At 47.7% G+C, this 20,442-nt stretch overlaps 1 protein-coding gene across 1 annotated transcript in view; it reads left to right on the top strand.

Moving 5' to 3' along the window:
* TRIO (trio Rho guanine nucleotide exchange factor) overlaps positions 1-20,442 on the top strand; it is a 2,342,529-nt gene that overhangs the window by 691,157 nt on the left and 1,630,930 nt on the right. The window contains 1 exon segment of the mRNA XM_073555735.1: positions 16,912-17,107. Within this exon segment, the coding sequence (XP_073411836.1) occupies positions 16,912-17,107 (196 nt within the window).

The following is a 20,442-nucleotide window of genomic DNA, read 5'->3' as shown; positions in this document are numbered from 1 at the left end:
AATATCGCACGCCTCATCAAAGAGAAGTCATTCCAGCCATCACATTAGGTGGGAGTTATTTAAAAGTTTGAATAAATATAGTTGGCTAATGTTTAGGTTATTAATTTTTTACGGCCCATGAACGCTATTATAAAATTCCAAATGGCCCTTGCAGAAAAAAGGTCCCTCGCCCCTGGTGTATGATATGGTTTTTCTTTGAGGTCAAAAGTTCAAACTTTAGTCAGCAGTGAATTCACAAGCAGGTCATTATTCCAGTTAAAACCATTTTTTTGGCTGTCTTTTTGTTTCAATCTGAATGTCAAAGCCGCGACATGTCAGCTGTTATAAACAGCTGACATGTGCCTGCAATAGGCGCGGGCGGAATCGCGATACACCTGCACCTATTAACTAGTTAAATCCCGCTGTCAAACGGTGACAGCGGGCATTTAACTAGTACTTCCAGCATCCGGATGGAAATGAGCACATCGCTGACCCCCGTCACGTGATCGGGGGTCAGCGACGCATTGCCATGACAACCAGAGGTCTCATAGAGAGTTCTATGGTTGTTGCCACAGATTGCTATGAGCACCACCCTGTGGTCAGCGTTCATAGCAATGCTGTATTTCTGCTACATATAGGCAATCTGAGCATCGCCTATATGTAGCAGAGATGACCAAGTATGGCATATATCTAGCCTCCTATGGAGGCTATTGAAGCATGCCAAAAGTTAAAAAAAAAAAAAAAAAAAGTGTTTAAAAATTAAAAAAATAAAAAAACAAAAGTTTAAATCACCCCCCTTTCGCCCCAATCATAATAAAAAAATAAAAAAAATCAAACCTACACATATTTGGTATTGCTGCATTCAGAATCGCCCGATCTCTAAAAAAAAAAAAAAAAAAAAAAAAAAAAAGGATTAACCTGATTGCTAAACAGCGTAGCGATAAAAATATCAAAACACCAGAATTACATTTTTTCGGTCGCCGTGACATTGCATTAAAATGCAATAACGGGTGATCAAATGAACGTATGTGCGCAAACATGATATCATTAAAAACATCAGTCCGACACGCTAAAAAATAAGCCCTCACCTGACCCGAGATCACGAAAAATGGAGACGCTACGGGTCTCGGAAAATTGCACTTTTTTTTTTTTAGCAAACTTTGGAATTTTTTTTAGCCACTTAGATAAAAGAGAACCTAGACATGTTTGGTGTCATAATGAACTCATAATGAACTGGAAAATCATAATTGCAGGTCAGTTTCAGCATTTAGTGAACCTAGCAAAAGAGCCAATCAAAAAACATCTGTCGGATTGCATTTTTTTTGCAATTTCACCACACTTGGAATTTTTTTTACCGTTTTCGAGTACACTACTTGGTAAAACCAATGGTGTCATTCAAAAGTACAGCTCGTCCTGCAAAGAAATAAGCCCTCACATGGCCATATTGATGGAAAAGTAAAAAAGTTATGGCTCTGGGAATAAGGGGAGTGAAAAACGAAAGCACAAAACCGAAAAAATCTCCAGTCATTAAGGGGTTAATCCTGCATTATATTATGCTTTTGCACAAACATTTTTTCATGACACTCTGTTAGGGACGGCGGAACGCACTAAATATTAAATAACAGAAAGTGCATTTGCCGCCCGGGGTCCACCGTGCAGAAGTGTTAAACTGCTGCTATATAATGGCAGACGCGCTTTATGGCGGTATAGCACACGCGGGTTATACGTCACCCAATGTGCGCTGGCAAGCTCTGTTAACCTCACAGAGACGCCTAAGTTATAAACATAAATGCCGAGCCTGTTGACCTCACAGGTCTCAGCGGTGTGCACACACGGTATACAGTCACAGGACTAGGCCCAAGACTCAGGTCAATGTCTGTCTAGACCTACCGTGCGTGCGGCGTTGCTCCGCAGACGCCAACAAGTGCTGCTGACTGCAGCGCGGTGACCGACTCAGCCGCCACACGACAATGCCCAAGAGGGGGCGCACTGTCGGATGCTAGTGCTGTAAGATGTGAACTGTGGCCTGTAGCGCGCCACTGACTGGTGCTGACTCTATGCCTAAGTTCCTATCCACACACGTAATGTCAGAGGGAGGGGATCTTAATGAGTCATTCGCAGGCACATGCATTCATCAACATTCACACAGATAGCAATTAGAGTCTATACTAGCGCATGGCCGAGTGGCCATGCGGGCCTTTTATAGCCATGCGCTTCCGGGACCTTCCAGATCTCTGAGATGGACCAATCAGATCCGGAGAAGGACCTGAGCACGTGACTCCCGATCTCCAATGAGAGATCATGTCGTGAGCATTCCCAGTAGCGCGATGAGAGGACTTAGCCTCTGGAGTGGCTTGCTGCAGGACAGCCTGCGTTGCTATTGCTGACCCAGAGGTGGCAACAACAACCTGTCCTACAGCGCTCCTGAGTGGTCGGTGGAGAATGGGAGACCGCTGGATGCAAGGCTCTGGATTCCTGATGTGCAGTTGCAGGAACCCGATGCCTAACATTACCCCCCTCCAAGGGCCCTCTGAGCCTCGCTACGCTCAAAAGCCACAATCAGGAGCGGGGCGTGAATGTTCTCCACTGGCTCCCAGGTCTGGGCCTTGGGACCATGACCCTTCCAGTCCACTAAATAAAATTTTTTGCCACGCACAATCCTGTGTCCCACAATGGCGTTGACCTCAAACTCATCCGAAGACAAGTCTGATGTCCCGGAAGATGACTCGGAGAACCGTGCCATGTGAACAGGGTTGAGAAGGGACACGTGGAAGACGTCAAAGATGGCCAAGTGTGGTGGAAGAGCCAGGCTGTAGACCACCAAGCTGATCCACTCGAGGACTTTGAAGGGACCAATGTATCGCGGCGCGAACTTGGTGGACTCGGCCCGCAGCTTGATATTTCGAGTAGAGAGCCACACCAAGTCACCGGGGGAAAAGGTTGGAACGGGGCGCCGATGTGTGTTGGCGGACGCCCTCATTCTTTCTTTAGAGGCTCGAATATCATCCTGGGTGCGGTCCCAAATGTCGCGAGCCTCCACTGCACAGTCTGCCACCCTGGAATCAGTGGAGGACACTGGCATCGGGACAGGGACGGGTGGATGCTGGCCGTAATTAAGAAGGAACGTCGTCTGACCAGTGGAATCAGCCACTGCATTAATCAGGGCAAATTCAGCCCATGGTAGTAAGGATGCCCAGTCATCCTGCCTGGCAGAGACAAAATGTCGCAGGTATGTGACCAGAGTTTGGTTGGCTCTCTCAACCAACCCGTTCGTCTAGGGATGATAAGCAGAGGACAGATTTAGCTCAATACTGAGTAGACTGCAGAGCTCCCTCCAAAACCAAGACGCGAATTGGGGACCTCGGTCACAATTTTTTCCGGCATGCCATGCAAACGGAATACATGTTTTATGAACAGTGTGGCAAGACCACGAGCGGAAGGCAGCCGCGCCAGTGGCACCAGATGCACCATTTTAGAAAAATGGTCGGTGACCACCCAGATGACCGTACTGCCACCAGACTTGGGCAGGCCAGCCACAAAATCCATGCCAACCATCTCCCAAGATCTGTCTGCCACCGGCATAGGATACAGTAACCCAGTCAGCCTCTGTCTAGAAGACCTGTTCCGCTCACACGAGACGCATGCCTGTATGTATTCCTTTGTGTCTCGAGCCATGTGCAGCCACCAATAAGACCTTGCCAGGAGTTCTGTGGTCCGCTTATTGCCGAAGTGAGCACCCACCCTGGACGTGTGTGCCCACACGAGAACCTCCGGCCATGGCTGAGGAGGGACAAAGGTCTTGCCCGGCGGCACTGACTCCAGAGCAACTGGGGTCACGGTCCTGAAACTCTCAGGGAGAATTAGCCGAGGCTCAGCCTCCTCTTCCTCCGCTGAAACCACCGAGCGAGACAGAGCATCCGCACGGACGTTCTCTCCAGACAGTGTCATGGTATGCCTAGGTTACTTTAGGCAAAAACCCCGGGACCCCTGCGATGTCCCTCAGACTAGGGGAACCCTGCCTGTCCCTCTACCCAGGGTTTACACTGAAGGTGTGCCTGCCTGAGCCTCCACCCTGTCCCTGTCTCCTGTCCAGCCCTAAGCTGAACCCACCTCCCTCCACCCAGTGAGGGGACCAGACACCAGACCCCACAAATACGTATGGACAGGGGTAAAAGAAACACCACACAGTTAATACACAAGGGAATACAATAATGTGCAAGGGCAACCAAATATATATATAACAGATTGGAGAAAGAGCCACTGAGGGATATACTGCACCAGATATCAGACGCTCCAACACCACCACTGCTGACCGGTATTGCTAGCACTAGGCTAAAGCTATAGTTGGCGATGCCCATAGTCAGTACGAACTATTTAAAGACCAAGGGTGTGGCCCAGCCCTCAGCCAGCATGACAACCTGGTTAACCCTATCCCGACTGGAACAGAATACCCAACAGGGTATTACCGCTGTCTGCCGGACACCCTGGTGTGAACAGTGTCCGACATGACAGTACCCCGCCTTCTACGAGGGACCTCCGGAACCTCACCATGTCGAGGACCTGGCTTGTCCGGATGGCGACGATGGAACATAGTAACCAGTCGATCAGCATGAATGTCAGAGGCCGGCACCCATGTCCTCTCCTCAGGACCATAGCCACGCCAGTGGACCAGGTACTGTAGAGTGCGACGCACAACCCTAGAGTCCACCACTTTGGACACCTCAAATTCCAACGCGCCATCCACCAAGACGGGAGGTGGTGGCCCGGGGGGAACCATCCACCAAACCCACGACCTTCTTTAGCAATGCTTTGTGAATTACATTATGAATCTTATACACAGCCGGCAACTCCAAACGAAATGCCACGGGGTTGATCACTGCGGAGATTCTAAATGGGCCAATGAACCTGGGACCCAACTTAAGTGACGGTATCTTGAGCTTAATGTTCCTAGTAGATAACCACACCCAATCACCCACACATAGGTCCGGACCTAGCACACGTCTGCAGTCAGCCACCCGTTTGTACCTGGAACCCACCTTCAACAAGCGCTGCTTGACTCTCCTCCAAACAGACGACAATTGAGCTCCCAACTGGTCCTCCTCAGGGACGCCAACTGAGCACCCCTGACGCAAGGTGCAAAATTGAGGATGTTGACCATACACACAAAAAAAATGAGATTCCCCAGACGATTCCTGGCAATGGTTGTTTATTGCGAATTCTGCCAGAGGAAGAAACGCTGACCACTCTTCCTGATTGTCGGAAATAAAGCAGCGCAAGTATTGCTCCAGGTTTTGGTTCATCCGCTCAGTCTGTCCATTCGACTGAGGGTGGAAAGCCGATGAATGAGATAATTTGATTCCAAGGCGAGAACAAAAAGCTCTCCAAAACTTTGCCACAAACTGCGTACCTCGATCAGACACAATGTCAGACGGGACACCATGAAGTCTGACCACCTCGCGAATAAATATCTGAGCAAGAGTCTTAGCATTGGGCAAAGACGGTAAAGCAACGAAATGTGACATTTTGGAGAACCTATCAACAATTACCAAAATGACCGAGTTCCCTGCCGAAGCGGGCAAGTCAGTAATAAAATCCATGGAAATCTCAGTCCATGGCTTACTGGGCACCCCGAGAGGCTGCAAGCTACCAGCGGGACGGGAACGAGGAGTCTTGGCCCGTGCGCACGTGGTACAGGCAGCCACATATGAGGCCACATCCTGCCGGATTTTAGGCCACCAAAAACGACGCGATACCAGTTCCAGAGTGCTCTTAACCCCTGGATGACCTGCCAGTACCGTGTCCTGATGTTCGCCCAACACTCTAGAGCGTAGATGTAGCGGCACAAAAGATTTATTAGCAGGCAACCCCGGCGGTACCACCTCCTGAGCCTCCGCAATCTCTGCCTCAATCTCTGTCGTGATGTCAGATACCACTACACCCTTTTGGAGAATAGGCACCGGCTCTTCACATAACTCTCCACCAGGAAAACACCTGGATAAAGCGTCTGCCTTAACATTCTTCGACCCAGGTCGATAGGTAACAATGAAGTTGAACCGGGTGAAGAATAATGCCCAGCGAGCCTGTCTGGAGGACAGGCGCTTAGCAGATTCTAAATAAAGCAAATTCTTATGGTCGGTTATCACAGTAATCTGATGAACAGCCCCCTCCAAGAAGTGTCGCCACTCCTCAAATGCCAATTTGATGGCCAATAGTTCCCTGTTGCCAATATCATAATTACGCTCCGCAGGCGACAGCTTCTTGGAGAAGAAGGCACACGGATGCACCTTGGCCCAAGAAGGGCCCTGAGACAGTACAGCCCCCACTCCAACCTCCGACGCATCCACCTCCACGACAAACGGTAAGGAGACATCGGGCTGCACCAGAATGGGCGCTGAGGCAAAACTATTCTTGAGGAATTCAAACACCTGTACCGCAGGCTCAGACCAGTCAGAAAAGTCGGTACCCTTCTTAGTCATGTCAGTCAGTGGTTTGGCAATCATAGAGAAGTTCTTAATAAATTTCCTATAGCAATTGGAGAAGCCAAGAAATCGCTGAAGCGCCTTAAGATTATCAGGCTGATCAAAATGTAGTACCGCCTGCACCTTTGCGGTGTCCATCTTAAAACCTGTGGCGGAGATTATATAACCCAAGAACGGTAGCTCCTGTACGAAAAACACATTTTTCAAGCTTGACAGAGAGCCTGTTCTCTCTGAGCAACTGCAGAACCTGTCTAACATGCTCTATATGTGTATCATGGTCGCGAGAGAAAATGAGGATGTCGTCAAGATAAATTATAACGAACCTCCCCAACAGCTGAGAGAAGACATCATTAATGAAGTGTTGAAAGACCGCCGGTGCCATAGTCAACCCAAACGGCATTACCAAACTCTCAAAGTGACCCTCAGGGGTATTGAACGCTGTCTTCCACTCATCCCCCTGACGGACTCTTATAAGATTGTACGCTCCCTGAGGTCCAGTTTGGAGAACCACCTGGCACCAACCACTTGGTTGAATAAATCGGGTATAAGTGGCATAGGGTAAGGATCACGGACCGTAATCTGGTTGAGTTCTCTGAAATCCAGACACGAGCGTAAACCGCCATCCTTCTTTTTAACAAAGAAGAAGCCAGCAGCCAGAGGAGAAGAGGAAGGTCTAATATGACCCTTGCTCAGGCTATCCGCAATGTATTCCTTGAGAGCTAGCCTCTCGGGACCTGAGTTATTAAACATTCTAGCTTTAGGTAACTTGGCCCCTGGTTTCAACCTAATAGCACAGTCATAGGGGCGATGCGGTGGTAGTTCCGAACAACCCTTCTCAGAAAATACATCCGCATAATCCAGCAACGACTCCGGGATACTGGGGGTCAAAGCGGAATTACATGTAGCCAGGCACCTCTCCTGACACTCCCTGCTCCACTGAATTATGTCCTGGGTCTTCCAATCAATAACAGGATTATGCATTGACAACCATGGAAAGCCCAGAACCATCTGAGCCGGTAAGTTACTAAGCACCTTACAAGTTACCCGCTCTGAGTGTAATACTCCGATGTGGAGTTGTATATCCAACACACACTCTGTGATCTCCCCTTGAGACAACGGGGAAGCATTGATGGTAACCACCCGGATGGGGTTCGGCAATTTCTCCACCGGAAATCCCGCTGTATGCGCGAACCTCTCATCAATGAGATTGGCAGCTGAGCCACTATCAATAAATACTGTAATAGAGAGCATTTGCCCCCCAAGTACCACCCTAACAGGGAGCATACGCTGGGAAACCATGGCGGAGGATACACAAAGGCTCAGACTAGACTCCTCCAAACCCTCTGAGCCTATCAGTTTTCCGCCGGCGCGCCCTTCTTAGGTACCATGGGGCAAGCGTTAATAAAACGTCCTCCTTTGCCACAAACAAAACAGAGCCCCTGCCTTCTGTGCCAAGGACGTTTAGGCTTGTTACTCGGTGACTGTGCTATACCAGCGATCTGCATGGGTTCCACGGATTCACCCGCGGCAACCTCACCGACCACTCCCCCACCTCCCGGAGGCAACAAAACCAGCGCCCCCTGACGGAGACGTCGGTCTATGCGTACTACAAGTGCCATCGCAGCCTCCAGAGAGGCGGGAGTCTCGTACATTAGGAGAGTCTGTTTAACCCTTCCAGAAACCCCATGCAAAAATTGACTTCTAAGCGCAGGGTCATTCCACTGCGTGTCCACCGCCCAGCGCCGGAATTCCGTGCAGTAATCCTCAGCTGGTCGATCACCCTGTAGCAGTGAGCGTATCTTAGACTCTGCTAAGTTTAATCTATCCGGATCGTCATAGATCAAACCCAGAGCAGAGAAAAAAAAATCTACAGATTCAAATGCCGGTGAGTCTGAAGGGAGTGAAAAGGCCCAAGCCTGTGGATCACCACTCAGCAAAGAAATCACCAAGCCCACGCGTTGAGCCTCATTACCTGAGGAATGTGGACGCATACGGAAATACAATTTGCATGATTCACGAAACACCGTGAACTTACCACGATCACCAGCAAATCGTTCAGGAAGGAGAAACTTGGGTTCAGCTGCCCTGGCTGCAGCCTCAGCGGGTACTGCAGGAGCTGACAGGCCTTGTTGCTGGACCGCCCCCCTAAGTTCAGTGACCTGTATGGATAGAGCCTCCAGCTGCTTGGTTAGGGAAAGTATAGGATCCATAATAAGTAACCCCTATATTCCCTATCTATACCTTTTTTTTTTTTTTTTTCTCACTTTATTATTTGTGCCGACTATAATGTCATGGTATGCCTAGGTTACTTTAGGGAAAAACCCCGGGACCCCTGCGATGTCCCTCAGACTAGGGGAACCCTGTCTGTCCCTCTACCCAGGGTTTACACTGAAGGTGTGCCTGCCTGAGCCTCCACCCTGTCCCTGTCTCCTGTCCAGCCCTAAGCTGAACCCACCTCCCTCCACCCAGTGAGGGGACCAGACACCAGACCCCACAAATACGTATGGACAGGGGTAAAAGAAACACCACACAGTTAATACACAAGGGAATACAATAATGTGCAAGGGCAACCAAATATATATATAACAGATTGGAGAAAGAACCACTGAGGGATATACTGCACCAGATATCAGACGCTCCAACACCACCACTGCTGACCGGTATTGCTAGCACTAGGCTAAAGCTATAGTTGGCGACGCCCATAGTCAGTACGAACTATTTAAAGACCAAGGGTGTGGCCCAGCCCTCAGCCAGCATGACAACCTGGTTAACCCCATCCCGACTGGAACAGAATACCCAACAGGGTATTACCGCTGTCTGCCGGACACCCTGGTGTGAACAGTGTCCGACATGACAGACAGGTAGTGCAAGGTGAAGCGGAAGCGGGAGAAGAAGAGCGACCACCTAGCTTGACGAGAGTTCAAGCGCTGAGCCGTTTGTAAATAGACCAGGTTTTTATGGTCTGTATACACCTGGAAGGGAAACCGGGCTCCCTCCAGGAGATGTCTCCACACGGAAAAGGCCAACATCATTGCTAGCAGCTCCCTGTCCCCAGTGGAGTAGTTCTCTGCCGGTGAGAAGGTCTTTGAGAAGAAAAAGCAGGGATGCTTCCGACCTTGAGCATCCTTCTGAAAAAGGACTGCTCCTGCACCGACGGAAGAAGCATTCACCTCTAGGATAAAAGGTTTATCCACATCGGGACAGTGTAAGATGGGAGCGCCGGCAAAATGGGTCTTCAGAGACGAGAAGGCCTTGGAGACCTGTTCTGACCAAGCCTTGGGATTAGCTTCTTTTTTAGTGAGGGCAACCAGAAGAGCTACCAGTGTGGAGAAGTGGGGAATGAACTGGCGGTAATTGTTGACGAACCCCAAAAAGCGCTGCACTGCTTTGAGTGAATGGGGCTCCTGCCAGTCCATTACCGCTTGCAATTTGGCAGGATCCATAGCCAACCCCCTCTGCCGAGATGATGTAGCCCAGGAGCGGCAAGGACTCCTGCTCAAACTGGCACTTCTCCAGCTTGGCGAAGAGAGAGTTCGCCCACAGACTGTCGAAGACCCTGCAGACGTCTCTCCGGTGGGAGGTCAAATCTGGCGAAAAGATGAGGATGTCATCCAGGTAGACCACCACCGAGGTAGAGAGCATATCGCGGAAGACGTTAACAAAATCCTGGAAGACAGCAGGCGCATTACAGAGGCCAAAGGGCATGACCAGATATTCATAGTGGCCATCCCTGGTATTAAAGGCTGTCTTCCACTCGTCTCTTTCGCGAATGCGGGTCAGGTTGTATGCCCCCCGTAGATCTAATTTTGTAAAGATCCGGGCCCCTCGCAACCTGTCAACTCAGAGATCAACGGAAGAGGGTACTTGTTTTTAACTGTTATGGCGTTGAGACCTCTGTAGTCAATGCAGTGACGTAACTCTACACTCGTCTTCTGCACGAAGAAGAACCCTGCACCAGCCGGCGACACCGACTTTCTGATAAAAGCTCCTGCCAGGTTCTCCCGGATATATTGAGACATAGCCTCCGTCTCGGGGAGTGATAGCGGATACACGCAGCCTCTAGGAGGTTCCGTGCCTGGCAATAGATCTATCGGACAATCGTAAGGATGGTGCGGAGGAAGCGTCTCCGCAGATTTTTTAGAGAAGACGTCCGAGTACTGGTGGTATGGTTTAGGAAGCGCGGAGAGATCCGCGGGCACTTCAGTGGAGGCTACCTGAACACTGCCCCTCAGGCACCTTCCCTCACAGTCCTTGCTCCAACCCAGTATTTTCCCCGAAGCCCAATCAATATGAGGGGAATGGCAACTGAGCCAGGGAACTCCGAGAAGCACCTAGTCGATGCCATCTGAAAAAATGAACAGGGACAAAATCTCACGGTGGGATGGTGAGATTGAGAGCCCGAGTGGTGCTGTCTGGTGGGTAACCTGAGATGGTAAAGGTGCACCATTAACCACCCTGATCGTCAAGGGTTGGGGCAGTAACATCAGCGGAAAAGCGTATTTTTGGGCGAAGGACGAGAACACAAAGTTCCCTTCTGCCCGGAATCCACGGTGACCTCTGCCTCCCAGGTGGAAGCTCCGCTATCTAAGGTCCCACGGAATACCGGTTTGGGAGAGAAAGGTTTCATATGTGATAGACCCCCACCTACGACCATTGGACGTGATCGTTTTTTCAACCGCAGTGAACATGTGTTAGCTGACTGACCAAACTGCCGACACTGGTAACAACGTGCGGAGCTTCGCACCGAACGCGACTTGGAACCGGCGCGAGGCACCTCCATAGGTTCAGAAGGTATCAGCTCCTGAATGGGAAATTTTAGCGGCTCGGAGAAGGTGGGAGCCAACATAACCCTTCGCCTGGATTGTGCACGCTCCAGCCCGCGCTCCGTAAACTGGAGATCAATGCGGGTGGAAATGGCAATCAATTCCTCCAGAGTTGTGGGACCTCTCTTCTTGCTAGAGCATCCTTGGCATGCTCCACTAACCCTCTCCAAAACACAGGGACGAGTGTCTTATCAGGCCACTCCAGCTCGGAAGCCAATGTCCAGAATTGGACGGCGTAATGGCTGACCGAGAGGGACCCCTGTGTTAGGGCTAATAGTTGGTGAGAGGTGTCGTGAGTGACCCGTGGTCCCAAAAAGACCTGCTTAATGGATGTGAGAAACTGAGCGGCGCTCAGAACCACGGGCGGGGTCATCACGCTCCCACAATGGCATAGCCCACTCTAACGCCCTGCCTGACAGGAGAGAGACAATAAACCCCACCTTAGCCCGCTCTGTAGGGAACCATGCGGCCAGTAGCTCAAGCTGAATAGAGCACTGGCTCACGAATCACCTACCTGCCCTCCAGCTGCCGAATGAACTGCAGTAGTTGCTGCTGATCTGCCATTACTAGCCAGACCCTGGCGCTAGTATAAAGTTAGGGATGGCGGAACGCACTAAATATTAAATAACAGAAAGTGCGTTCACCGCCCGGGGTCCACCGTGCAGAGGTGTTAAACTGATGCTATATAATGGCAGACGCGCTATATGGCGGTATAGCACACGTGGGTTATACGTCACCTGATGTGCGCTGGCGAGCTCTGTTAACCTCACAGAGATGCCTAAGTTCTAAACATAAATGCTGAGCCTGTTGACCTCACAGGTCTCAGCGGTGTGCACACACAGTATACGGTCACAGGACTAGGCTCAAGACTCAGGGTCAATGTCCGTCTAGACCTACTGTACGTGCGGCATCGCTACCGCGGGCACCAACAAGTGCTGCTGACTGCAGCGCGGCGACCGACTCAGCCGCCACACAACAATGCCCATGAGGGGGCGCACTGTCAGATGCTAGTGCTATAAGATGTTTGCTGAGGCCTGTAGCGCGCCACTGACTGGCGCTGACTCTATGACTAAGTCCCTATCCACACACATAATATCAGAGGGAGGGGATCTTAATGATCTCAAGGACTGTCCGCGGTAGCGACGCCGCATGCACGGTAGGTCTAGACGGACATTGACCCTGAGTCTTGGGCCTAGTCCTTTCACCATATACCGTGTGTGCACACCGCTGAGACCTGTGAGGTCAACAGGCCCCTTGCACATAGAACAAACAGGACAGATGCACCCCAGACGATTTACCTCTTCACAGTCACTGCAACACAGGCAATCAGGATCCTGGAACACTGTTAAAATCCAACAGGGATAACAATTTAGTGTAGAGCAGAGGAAAGGTAATAAAAATAGAAAAAACGTGGAAAAAGGTAGTTACAATAATTCAAGTAAACTTCCTGCTCTTTCGCTAGCTCCTTTACTGCCGTGTCAGCGGCAGTGCCAATGGCGGTAGCAACGGCAACTGAAGTACAATCCCAGTCCTCAAGCTGATTCCTGGAAGCTTATAGTCCTCGGCAGGGCACCACTCAGTCCTGGTGCCCGCTTCACAGCAGCAACCTTTACTTCCCCCTCCTGGGGTATAGTGAGCTCTTGGTCACTGCCGAGCACCTTGCCCTGGGCAAGCCTGCCCGGGCACTGACCAGAACAAGAACTTCCAGTTCCTTTTGGTGCTATAAGTCCAACTACCTGGGTTAATCCCTTCTGTCTCTAAGCTAATGCAGTACAAACAATTTAAAGGGAAACTTCACACAAGGATACATTACATGTCAATACACATTACTGAACACCATTCGGGTGTCACATAAAGTGCACAGGCCCGGCTCACGGGAGAGAAGGGGCAGACAAGTGTCCCCACCACCCCATTACACCTGCTCTAGCAAGATGTTTTGTGTTCTAGGCTCCTGTCTACAGTACAAGGGCCCACAGTGTTGGTACAATTCAAATCTTGGCTTATGAGAACCTGGATACAGCACAATAATAGTTGGTACTGTGTGTGCTACGGGAATCCTTAAGAGAACCTCACAGATGATACATGTTGCCAAATCAGCGCACAGCATGCATCAGGTACTGGCTATATGAACTCAGCTCATATAGCAAGTGCCTTATGCATGCTGCCCCTGAATTGGACAGCATTTATCTGCTGTTAGGTTAAAGAGAATCTGTCATCACATTTGACTGATCTGATCTATTAACCCTGCTGTCCAGTTCGGGTCCATATGACCCAAAATGAAATTTGAGACCCTGCAGATTGTAACCCGTGTAACCTTTTTCTGGAAAAAAAATTAAGTTTAAATTTCATTTTTCATTTGTTTATGATCAATCATGTTCACATACAGTTTAATAACTAAATAGGTGTTCAAATAAAACACAGTAGCTAAAATCAACATTTTAATCGGTCGGGTTATATTGACCTGAAACATTAAAAGTGTATAGTAAATGTGATCAGAACAGCAGGGTTTTAAAATGGGCATACAGGTTATAGACAGCTGAAACTAGTCATACCTGTATGCCCTCATGGATGATGCCTTGTTCTATAAAAATGATCTTTTATCCTTTTAGGTAATTAGTTCTTCCTGGTTATGGGGCGTACAGTGCCCAGAAGATAAAATTGCTTCCTCTCTTCATTATCCTTTATTTCTCCTCTCTTCACTGTGTCCCTGTTACATTAGATGCACGGTTGGAAATCCCACACCTTCGTATTCTGACTGCCATCGCTCTGCTTCTCTGTTCCGGCCTTCTATTGGCACTGGCTTAACTTTTGTTCTGTGCAGGCACCGGAGAGTCACTGTGGGGAAAAAAAGTATTTAGGCCGGTTTCACATTAGCGCATTTTCAGCGCGCGCACGGCCGGGGGTAGCTCCGCCCCCGAGCCGGCTCTCTGCCCGGCGTGCCCGCCCCTTGCTTGTAGCGCCGCCTACTAGCGGACAGCGGCGCCTGCGATCGGCGCACCCTATCTTTAGCATAGGGTGCGCAGATCGTGCGCAGGCCGTGCGCTAGTTGCGCTTTGACCTGCGCTGCGCACTTTTGACGGTGCGCCGTGCGAGCCAAAATCCGAAAAGTTTGATTTTGGCGCGCACGGCGCACCGTCAAAAGTGCGCAGCACAGGTCAAAGCGCAACTAGCGCACGGCCTGCGCACGATCTGCGCACCCTATGCTAAAGATAGGGTGCGCCGATCGCAGGCGCCGCTGTCCGCTAGTAGGCGGCGCTACAAGCAAGGAGCGGGCACGCCGGGCAGAGAGCCGGCTCGGGGGCGGAGCTACCCCCGGCCGTGCGCGCGCTGAAAATGCGCTAATGTGAAACCAGCCTTAGTCAGCCACCAATTGTGCAAGTTCTCCCACTTAAAAAGATGAGAGAGACTTGAAATTGACATCATAGGTAGACCACAACTATGAGTCAAAATGAGAAAATAAATTCAGAAAATCTCCTTTTCTGATTTGGCAAGATTTTTTTTTCAAATTATGGTGAAAAATAAGTATTTGGTCATTAACAAAAGTTCATCTCAATATTCTGTTATATATCATTTGTTGGCAATGACAGACCGTTTCTGTAAGTCTGCACAAGGTTGGCACACTCTGTTGGTGGTATGTTGACCCATTCCTCCATGCAGATCTCCTCTAGAGCAGTGATGTTTTGGACATGTCACTGAGCAACACGGATTCAAATCCCTCCAAAGGTTTTCCATTGGGTTGAGATCTAGTGGCTGACTAGGCCACTCCAGGACCTTCATATGCTTCTTACGAAGCCACTCCTTTGTTCCCCTGGCGGTGTGCTTGGGATCATTATCATGCTGACAGACCCATCCACGTTTCATCTTCAATGCCCTTGCTGATGGAAAGATGCTTGTACTCAAAATCTCACGATTCATGGCCCCATTCATTCTTTCATGTACATGGATCAGTCATCCTGGTCCCTTTGCAGAGAAACAGCCCCAAAGCATGATGTTGCCACCCCCATGCTTCACAGTATGTATGGTGTTCTTTGGGTGCAACTCAGCATTCTGTATCCTCCAAACACGGCAAGCTTTGTTTCTACCAAACAAGTTCAACTTTGGTTTCATCAGACTATATGACATTCTCCCAATACTCTTCTGGATAATCCAAATGCTAACAAGCTTCACATGGGCTCGGATAAGTACTGGCTTAAGCAGGGGGACACGTCTGGCACTGCAGGATCTGAGTCCCTGGTGGCATAGTTTTTTACTGATGGTAGCCTTTGTTACTTTGGTCCGAGCTCAATGCAGGTCATTCACTAGGTCCTCCCATGTGGTTCTGGGATTTTCCTCATCGTTCCCCCAAATCGAGGGAGATTATCAGTGGTCTTGTATGTCTTCCATTTTCTTATTATTGCTCAAACAGTTGATTTCATCACACCAAGTTGCTTGCCTATTTTAGATTCAGTCATCCCAGCCTGGTGCAGGGTTACAATTTTGTTTCTGGTGTCCTTCAACAGCTCTTTGATCTTCACCATAGTCGAGTTTGGAGTGTGACAGTTTGAGGTTGTGGACAGGTGTCTTTTATCAGTATAACAACTTCAAACAGGTGCCATTACTACAGGTAATGAGTGGAGGACACCGTATCCTCTTAAAGAACAAGTTACAGGTCTGTGAGAGCCAGAAATCTTGCATGTCTTTATTTGATCAAATACTTATTTTCCATCATAATTTGCAAAATAAATCTTGCCAAATCAGACCAGGTGATTTTCTGAATTTGTTTTCTCATTTTTACTCTCATAGCTGTGGTCTACCTATGATGTCAATTACAGGCCTCTCTCATCTTTTTAAGTGGGCGAACTTGCACACTTAGTGGCTGACTAATTACTTTTTTCCCCACTGTAGCTTCCGTTCCCAGTGTTCTCTGTCACACAGCAAAGGAGCACACTCGCTTTCCTCCTGCCCTGCATAGCAGGCATAGCATGATCGCCATTTGCCAAAGAACGCTGGGAGTGGACTTTCCAGTGATTTTTCGGTGCCTTCACAGAGCAAAAATGAAGCCAGTGTCCATACAAGGATTGACCAGTGAAGAATCCACAGGTTCTGAATTTCCAGCTGTGCACTTGACATAGCAAGGACACAGTGAAGAGAGGGGAGGAGAAATATAGGATAATGAAGACAGCAGGCAGCGCTATCTTCCGGACATATCCTGTAAGAACTAATTAACATAAAGTGATAAAAGTTGATTTTTTTCAGAATGAAACATACAGAGGTATGACAAGTTTCCACAGTCTATAACCTGCATGCCCATATTAATGGATTAGATTGTTCAAATGTGGTGAGTAGAGATTACCTTTAAGAAATCACTCCCAATCTTGTGATGCTTTAATGTTTTTATTCATTCCAGCAAAATTGCTCACATCCACTTTATTGCTCATTTTTTTTGGTTCCAAATTATCAGTTGACTGTTCAGTTGATGCCTAATAAATATCCCTCCCCTTGACATATATTTTCTTCAGTTGTCAGTGATACAATTTTTTAATTGTATGGTATTTTTAACATTATATTTAGTAGTTATTTCAATAGTTTGACCATTTTTGGTTTTACAATTTTTTTTTAACTTTTCTTTTTTCTGCTTTTTGTCATTGTAGATAATATCAGACTTGGAGTCTTGGAATGAAGAACTTACTTTACAAATGAACAACTTTGACACAGAGGACCTCACTCTTGCAGAGCAAAGATTACAGCATCATGCTGATAAAGCACTAACTATGAATAATCTGACGTTTGATGTAATACACCAGGGACAAGAGCTTCTGCAGTATGTCAATGAGGTGCAAGCTTCAGGTATTTAAGTGTTTTAAATGTTTTATTTTACAACAATGTGGTGATGTTGATGTATGCTCATTTTTTGCAATAATGGTACTAGGAGTCGGGGGGGGGGAGAGTTAGTACCCTATATATGTACACTAATACAAAGGTACTTTTTAAGATGCAACACATTTAAAATACTTTAATTCTACAAAATAATATGACTCAAGTTATACCTTAACTTTTCAAAGATGCTTCTCTGCCTAAAAGAACCAAGAATGTTCAAACTTGGAAATTGGACTTATCTACCAGTCTAATGGATAAATGTTACAGCAAGGGTAGGTAATTAAAATCTAATCTTAATAAAGTATAGTCTAAAAAAAGACTGGCAATAAAACCACAGACACACAAACATATAAACGAATAATTGATATGGCAAAGATACACCTCACAAAAGCCCCAGGGAGAGTGAGTGCCAACACCATGGGAATGGCACTGTCACGAGAAATGAGTATAGGCTTTATTATATTATCAAGGCCAGATATTTTGATCAAGAAGGGCTTGTCCTAGTAGTGGACAATCCCTTTAAGAAATCTAAAGAAAAAAGAGGAACAATTTTTCCTGAGTGCCCCAGTATCCTACATGTAATCAGGAAATATTTTTCAGGCACAGTGCAAAGCTCAGAAGTCAAGGAGCGCCAGATTTTACTGTTATGGTTTGCAGTTGCCATGACCCACTGGTAGAGCCCTTGAGGTTCCAGAACAGCAGAACCCCCCATAAGTGACCCCATTTTAAAAACTACACCTTTCAATGAATTCATCTAGGAGAGCACTGATCATATTGACACCATAGGTGTGTCACAGAATTTTATACCATTTGGGCAGTGAAGACAAAATAAATCAATTTTTACCAAAATTTTGTTTTAGCCAAAGATTTTACATTTTCACACAAGTGGATGAAAATGGCAACAAAATTTGTCTCACATTTTCTACTGAACGTGGCAATACCCCATATGTGGCTTTACAGTGTACAATACTACTTAGCACCTCCAAGAGACTCGGCAGGAATGGAGCGCTACAGTTGGTACGGAAAGTTTTCAGACTCCTTTAAATTTTTGACTTTGTTTAATTGCAGCCATTTGGTAAATTCAAAAAAGTTCATTTTTTTTCTCATTAGTGTACACTCGGCACCCCATCTTGACTGAAGAAAAATAGAAATGTTGAAATTTTTGCAAATTTATTAAAAAAGAAAAACTGAAATATCACATGGTCATAAGTATTCAGACCATTTGGTCAGACACTCATATTTAAGTCACATTTTGTCCATTTCCTTGTGATCCTCTGCTCCTTCATTGGAGTCCAGCTGTGTTTAATTAAACTGATATGACTTGATTTGCAAAGGAACACACCTGTCTATATAAGACCTCACAGCTCACAATGCGTGTCAGACCACATGAGAATCATGAGGTCAAAGGAACTGGCCAAGGAGCTCAGAGACAAAATTGTGGCAAGGCACAGATCTGGCCAAAGTTACAAAAGAATGTCTGCAGTACTCAAGGTTCCTAAGAGCACAGTGGCCTCTATAATCCTTAAATTGAAGAAGTTTGGGACCACAAGAAGCCTTCCTAGACCTGGCTATCCAGCCAAACTGCGCAATCGTGGGAGAAGAGCCTTGGTGAGAGAGGTAAAGTAGAACCCCAAGATCACTGTGGCTGAGCTCCAGAGGTGCAGTAGGGAGATGGGAGAAAGTTCTACAAAGTCAACTATCACTGCAACCCTCCACAGTTGAGCCTGTTATGAATGAGTCACCGTAGGAGGCAAAAACAGAAATACTAGCGAAGTCCAGAAAACCAGAGAAGTTGGCAGCTATCGGATTACAGACCCCTGAACCTATCAACAACAACTAGCAGTAGCCGTGGGGGGTTCCTACTGTGCCCTAGACCCCTCGATCACAGCCGGAGAACTACATAGCCTAAAGACAGAAAGTGAAATCTAAACTGCCCCAGAGCAGACCCCAAAGCAATAGGCAGCCCCCAACATATAATGACGGTGAAGCAAGATGAAAAAACACACAGATAGAAAGATAGGCTGAGCAAACGATGGGGCCCAAGCTAACTACATAGGACAGGATAGAAAAGCGGCTGTCTGGAATCCGCCAAAACCCTATCAAAACAAGAGCCAACAGCTGATAGGGAAAAAAGCCCTGAAGACGCTAGGCTTCAAAAAGACTATATCAGTACTCAGGTATTTTCTGAAGACAGAGCAAAAAGGAATTCAGCACACCCCAGCAGGGAATGGCAGAAATCCAGAAAAACAAGGAAAAACAAAACCAAAACACAAATGCAAAAAACAGAGCAGGAAACTTAGCTTTTGAGGAGCAGGAATCAGACTGGTCTCCTAGAATCCCTCAGAGAGATCACCAGCAAGGCAGAAGGGCGTTGGCTGCCTTATATCCAGTCAGCAATTCCCGTAACCCAGTCATCATCATCCTGCCCAGATGCTTGGTAATCAGCCTCACTACCTTCCTTCACCAGAAGAGGGAGTTCATCAGACCTCAATGGTGAAGGGGAAAATGAACTCACAACAGTACCTCCCCCTTGAGGAGGGGTCACCGAGCCCTCATCCACGCCACCAGGGCGATCAGGGTGAGCCCGATGAAAGGCACGCACCAATCTTTTGGCATGAATATCAGAGGCAGAGACCCAGGAATTATCCTCCTGACCATAACCCTTCCACTTAACCAAATACTGGAGTCTCCGTATAGCCAGACGGGAATCCAGTATCTTCTCTACCTCATATTCCATGTTACCTTCAACCAATACAGGGTCCGGAGGTGCCACCCCAGGAACTACTGGTTCAACAAACCTCTTCAACAAGGACTTATGAAACACATTATGGATTTTAAATGTGACAGGAAGAGCCAAACGAAAAGAGACCGGATTAAAAATCTCCAAAATCTTGTAAGGTCCAATAAATCTAGGCTTAAACTTAGGAGAAGCCACCTTTATAGCGATATTTTTTGATGATAACCAAACCATATCACCAACCTTAAACTGGGGACAAATGGTCCTATGTCGGTTGGAAAACCGCTGGGCCTTTTCCTGGGAGAGAGATAACTTATCCACCACTTGGTCCCAGATCTGGTGCATTCTCTCCACCACAGTGTCAACACCTGGGCAGGCAGAAGGCTCCACCTGCCCTGAAGAAAATCGAGGCTGAAACCCAAAGTTACAAAAAAAAGGTGACATCAAAGTTGCAGAACTAGCTCTATTATTTAAAGCAAATTCAGCCAAGGGCAAAAATGAAACCCAATCATCCTGATCAGCGGAAATAAAACATCTCAAATACGACTCCAAGGTCTGGTTTGTTCTC

Source organism: Dendrobates tinctorius, unplaced genomic scaffold (assembly GCF_039654945.1).
Source record: "Dendrobates tinctorius isolate UK_male_01 unplaced genomic scaffold, ASM3965494v1 ptg000229l, whole genome shotgun sequence".
In the NCBI taxonomy this organism is placed as follows: Eukaryota; Metazoa; Chordata; class Amphibia; order Anura; family Dendrobatidae; genus Dendrobates; species Dendrobates tinctorius.
Note: the sequence above shows the minus strand (reverse complement) of the source record. Positions and strands in the feature narration are given on the sequence as shown.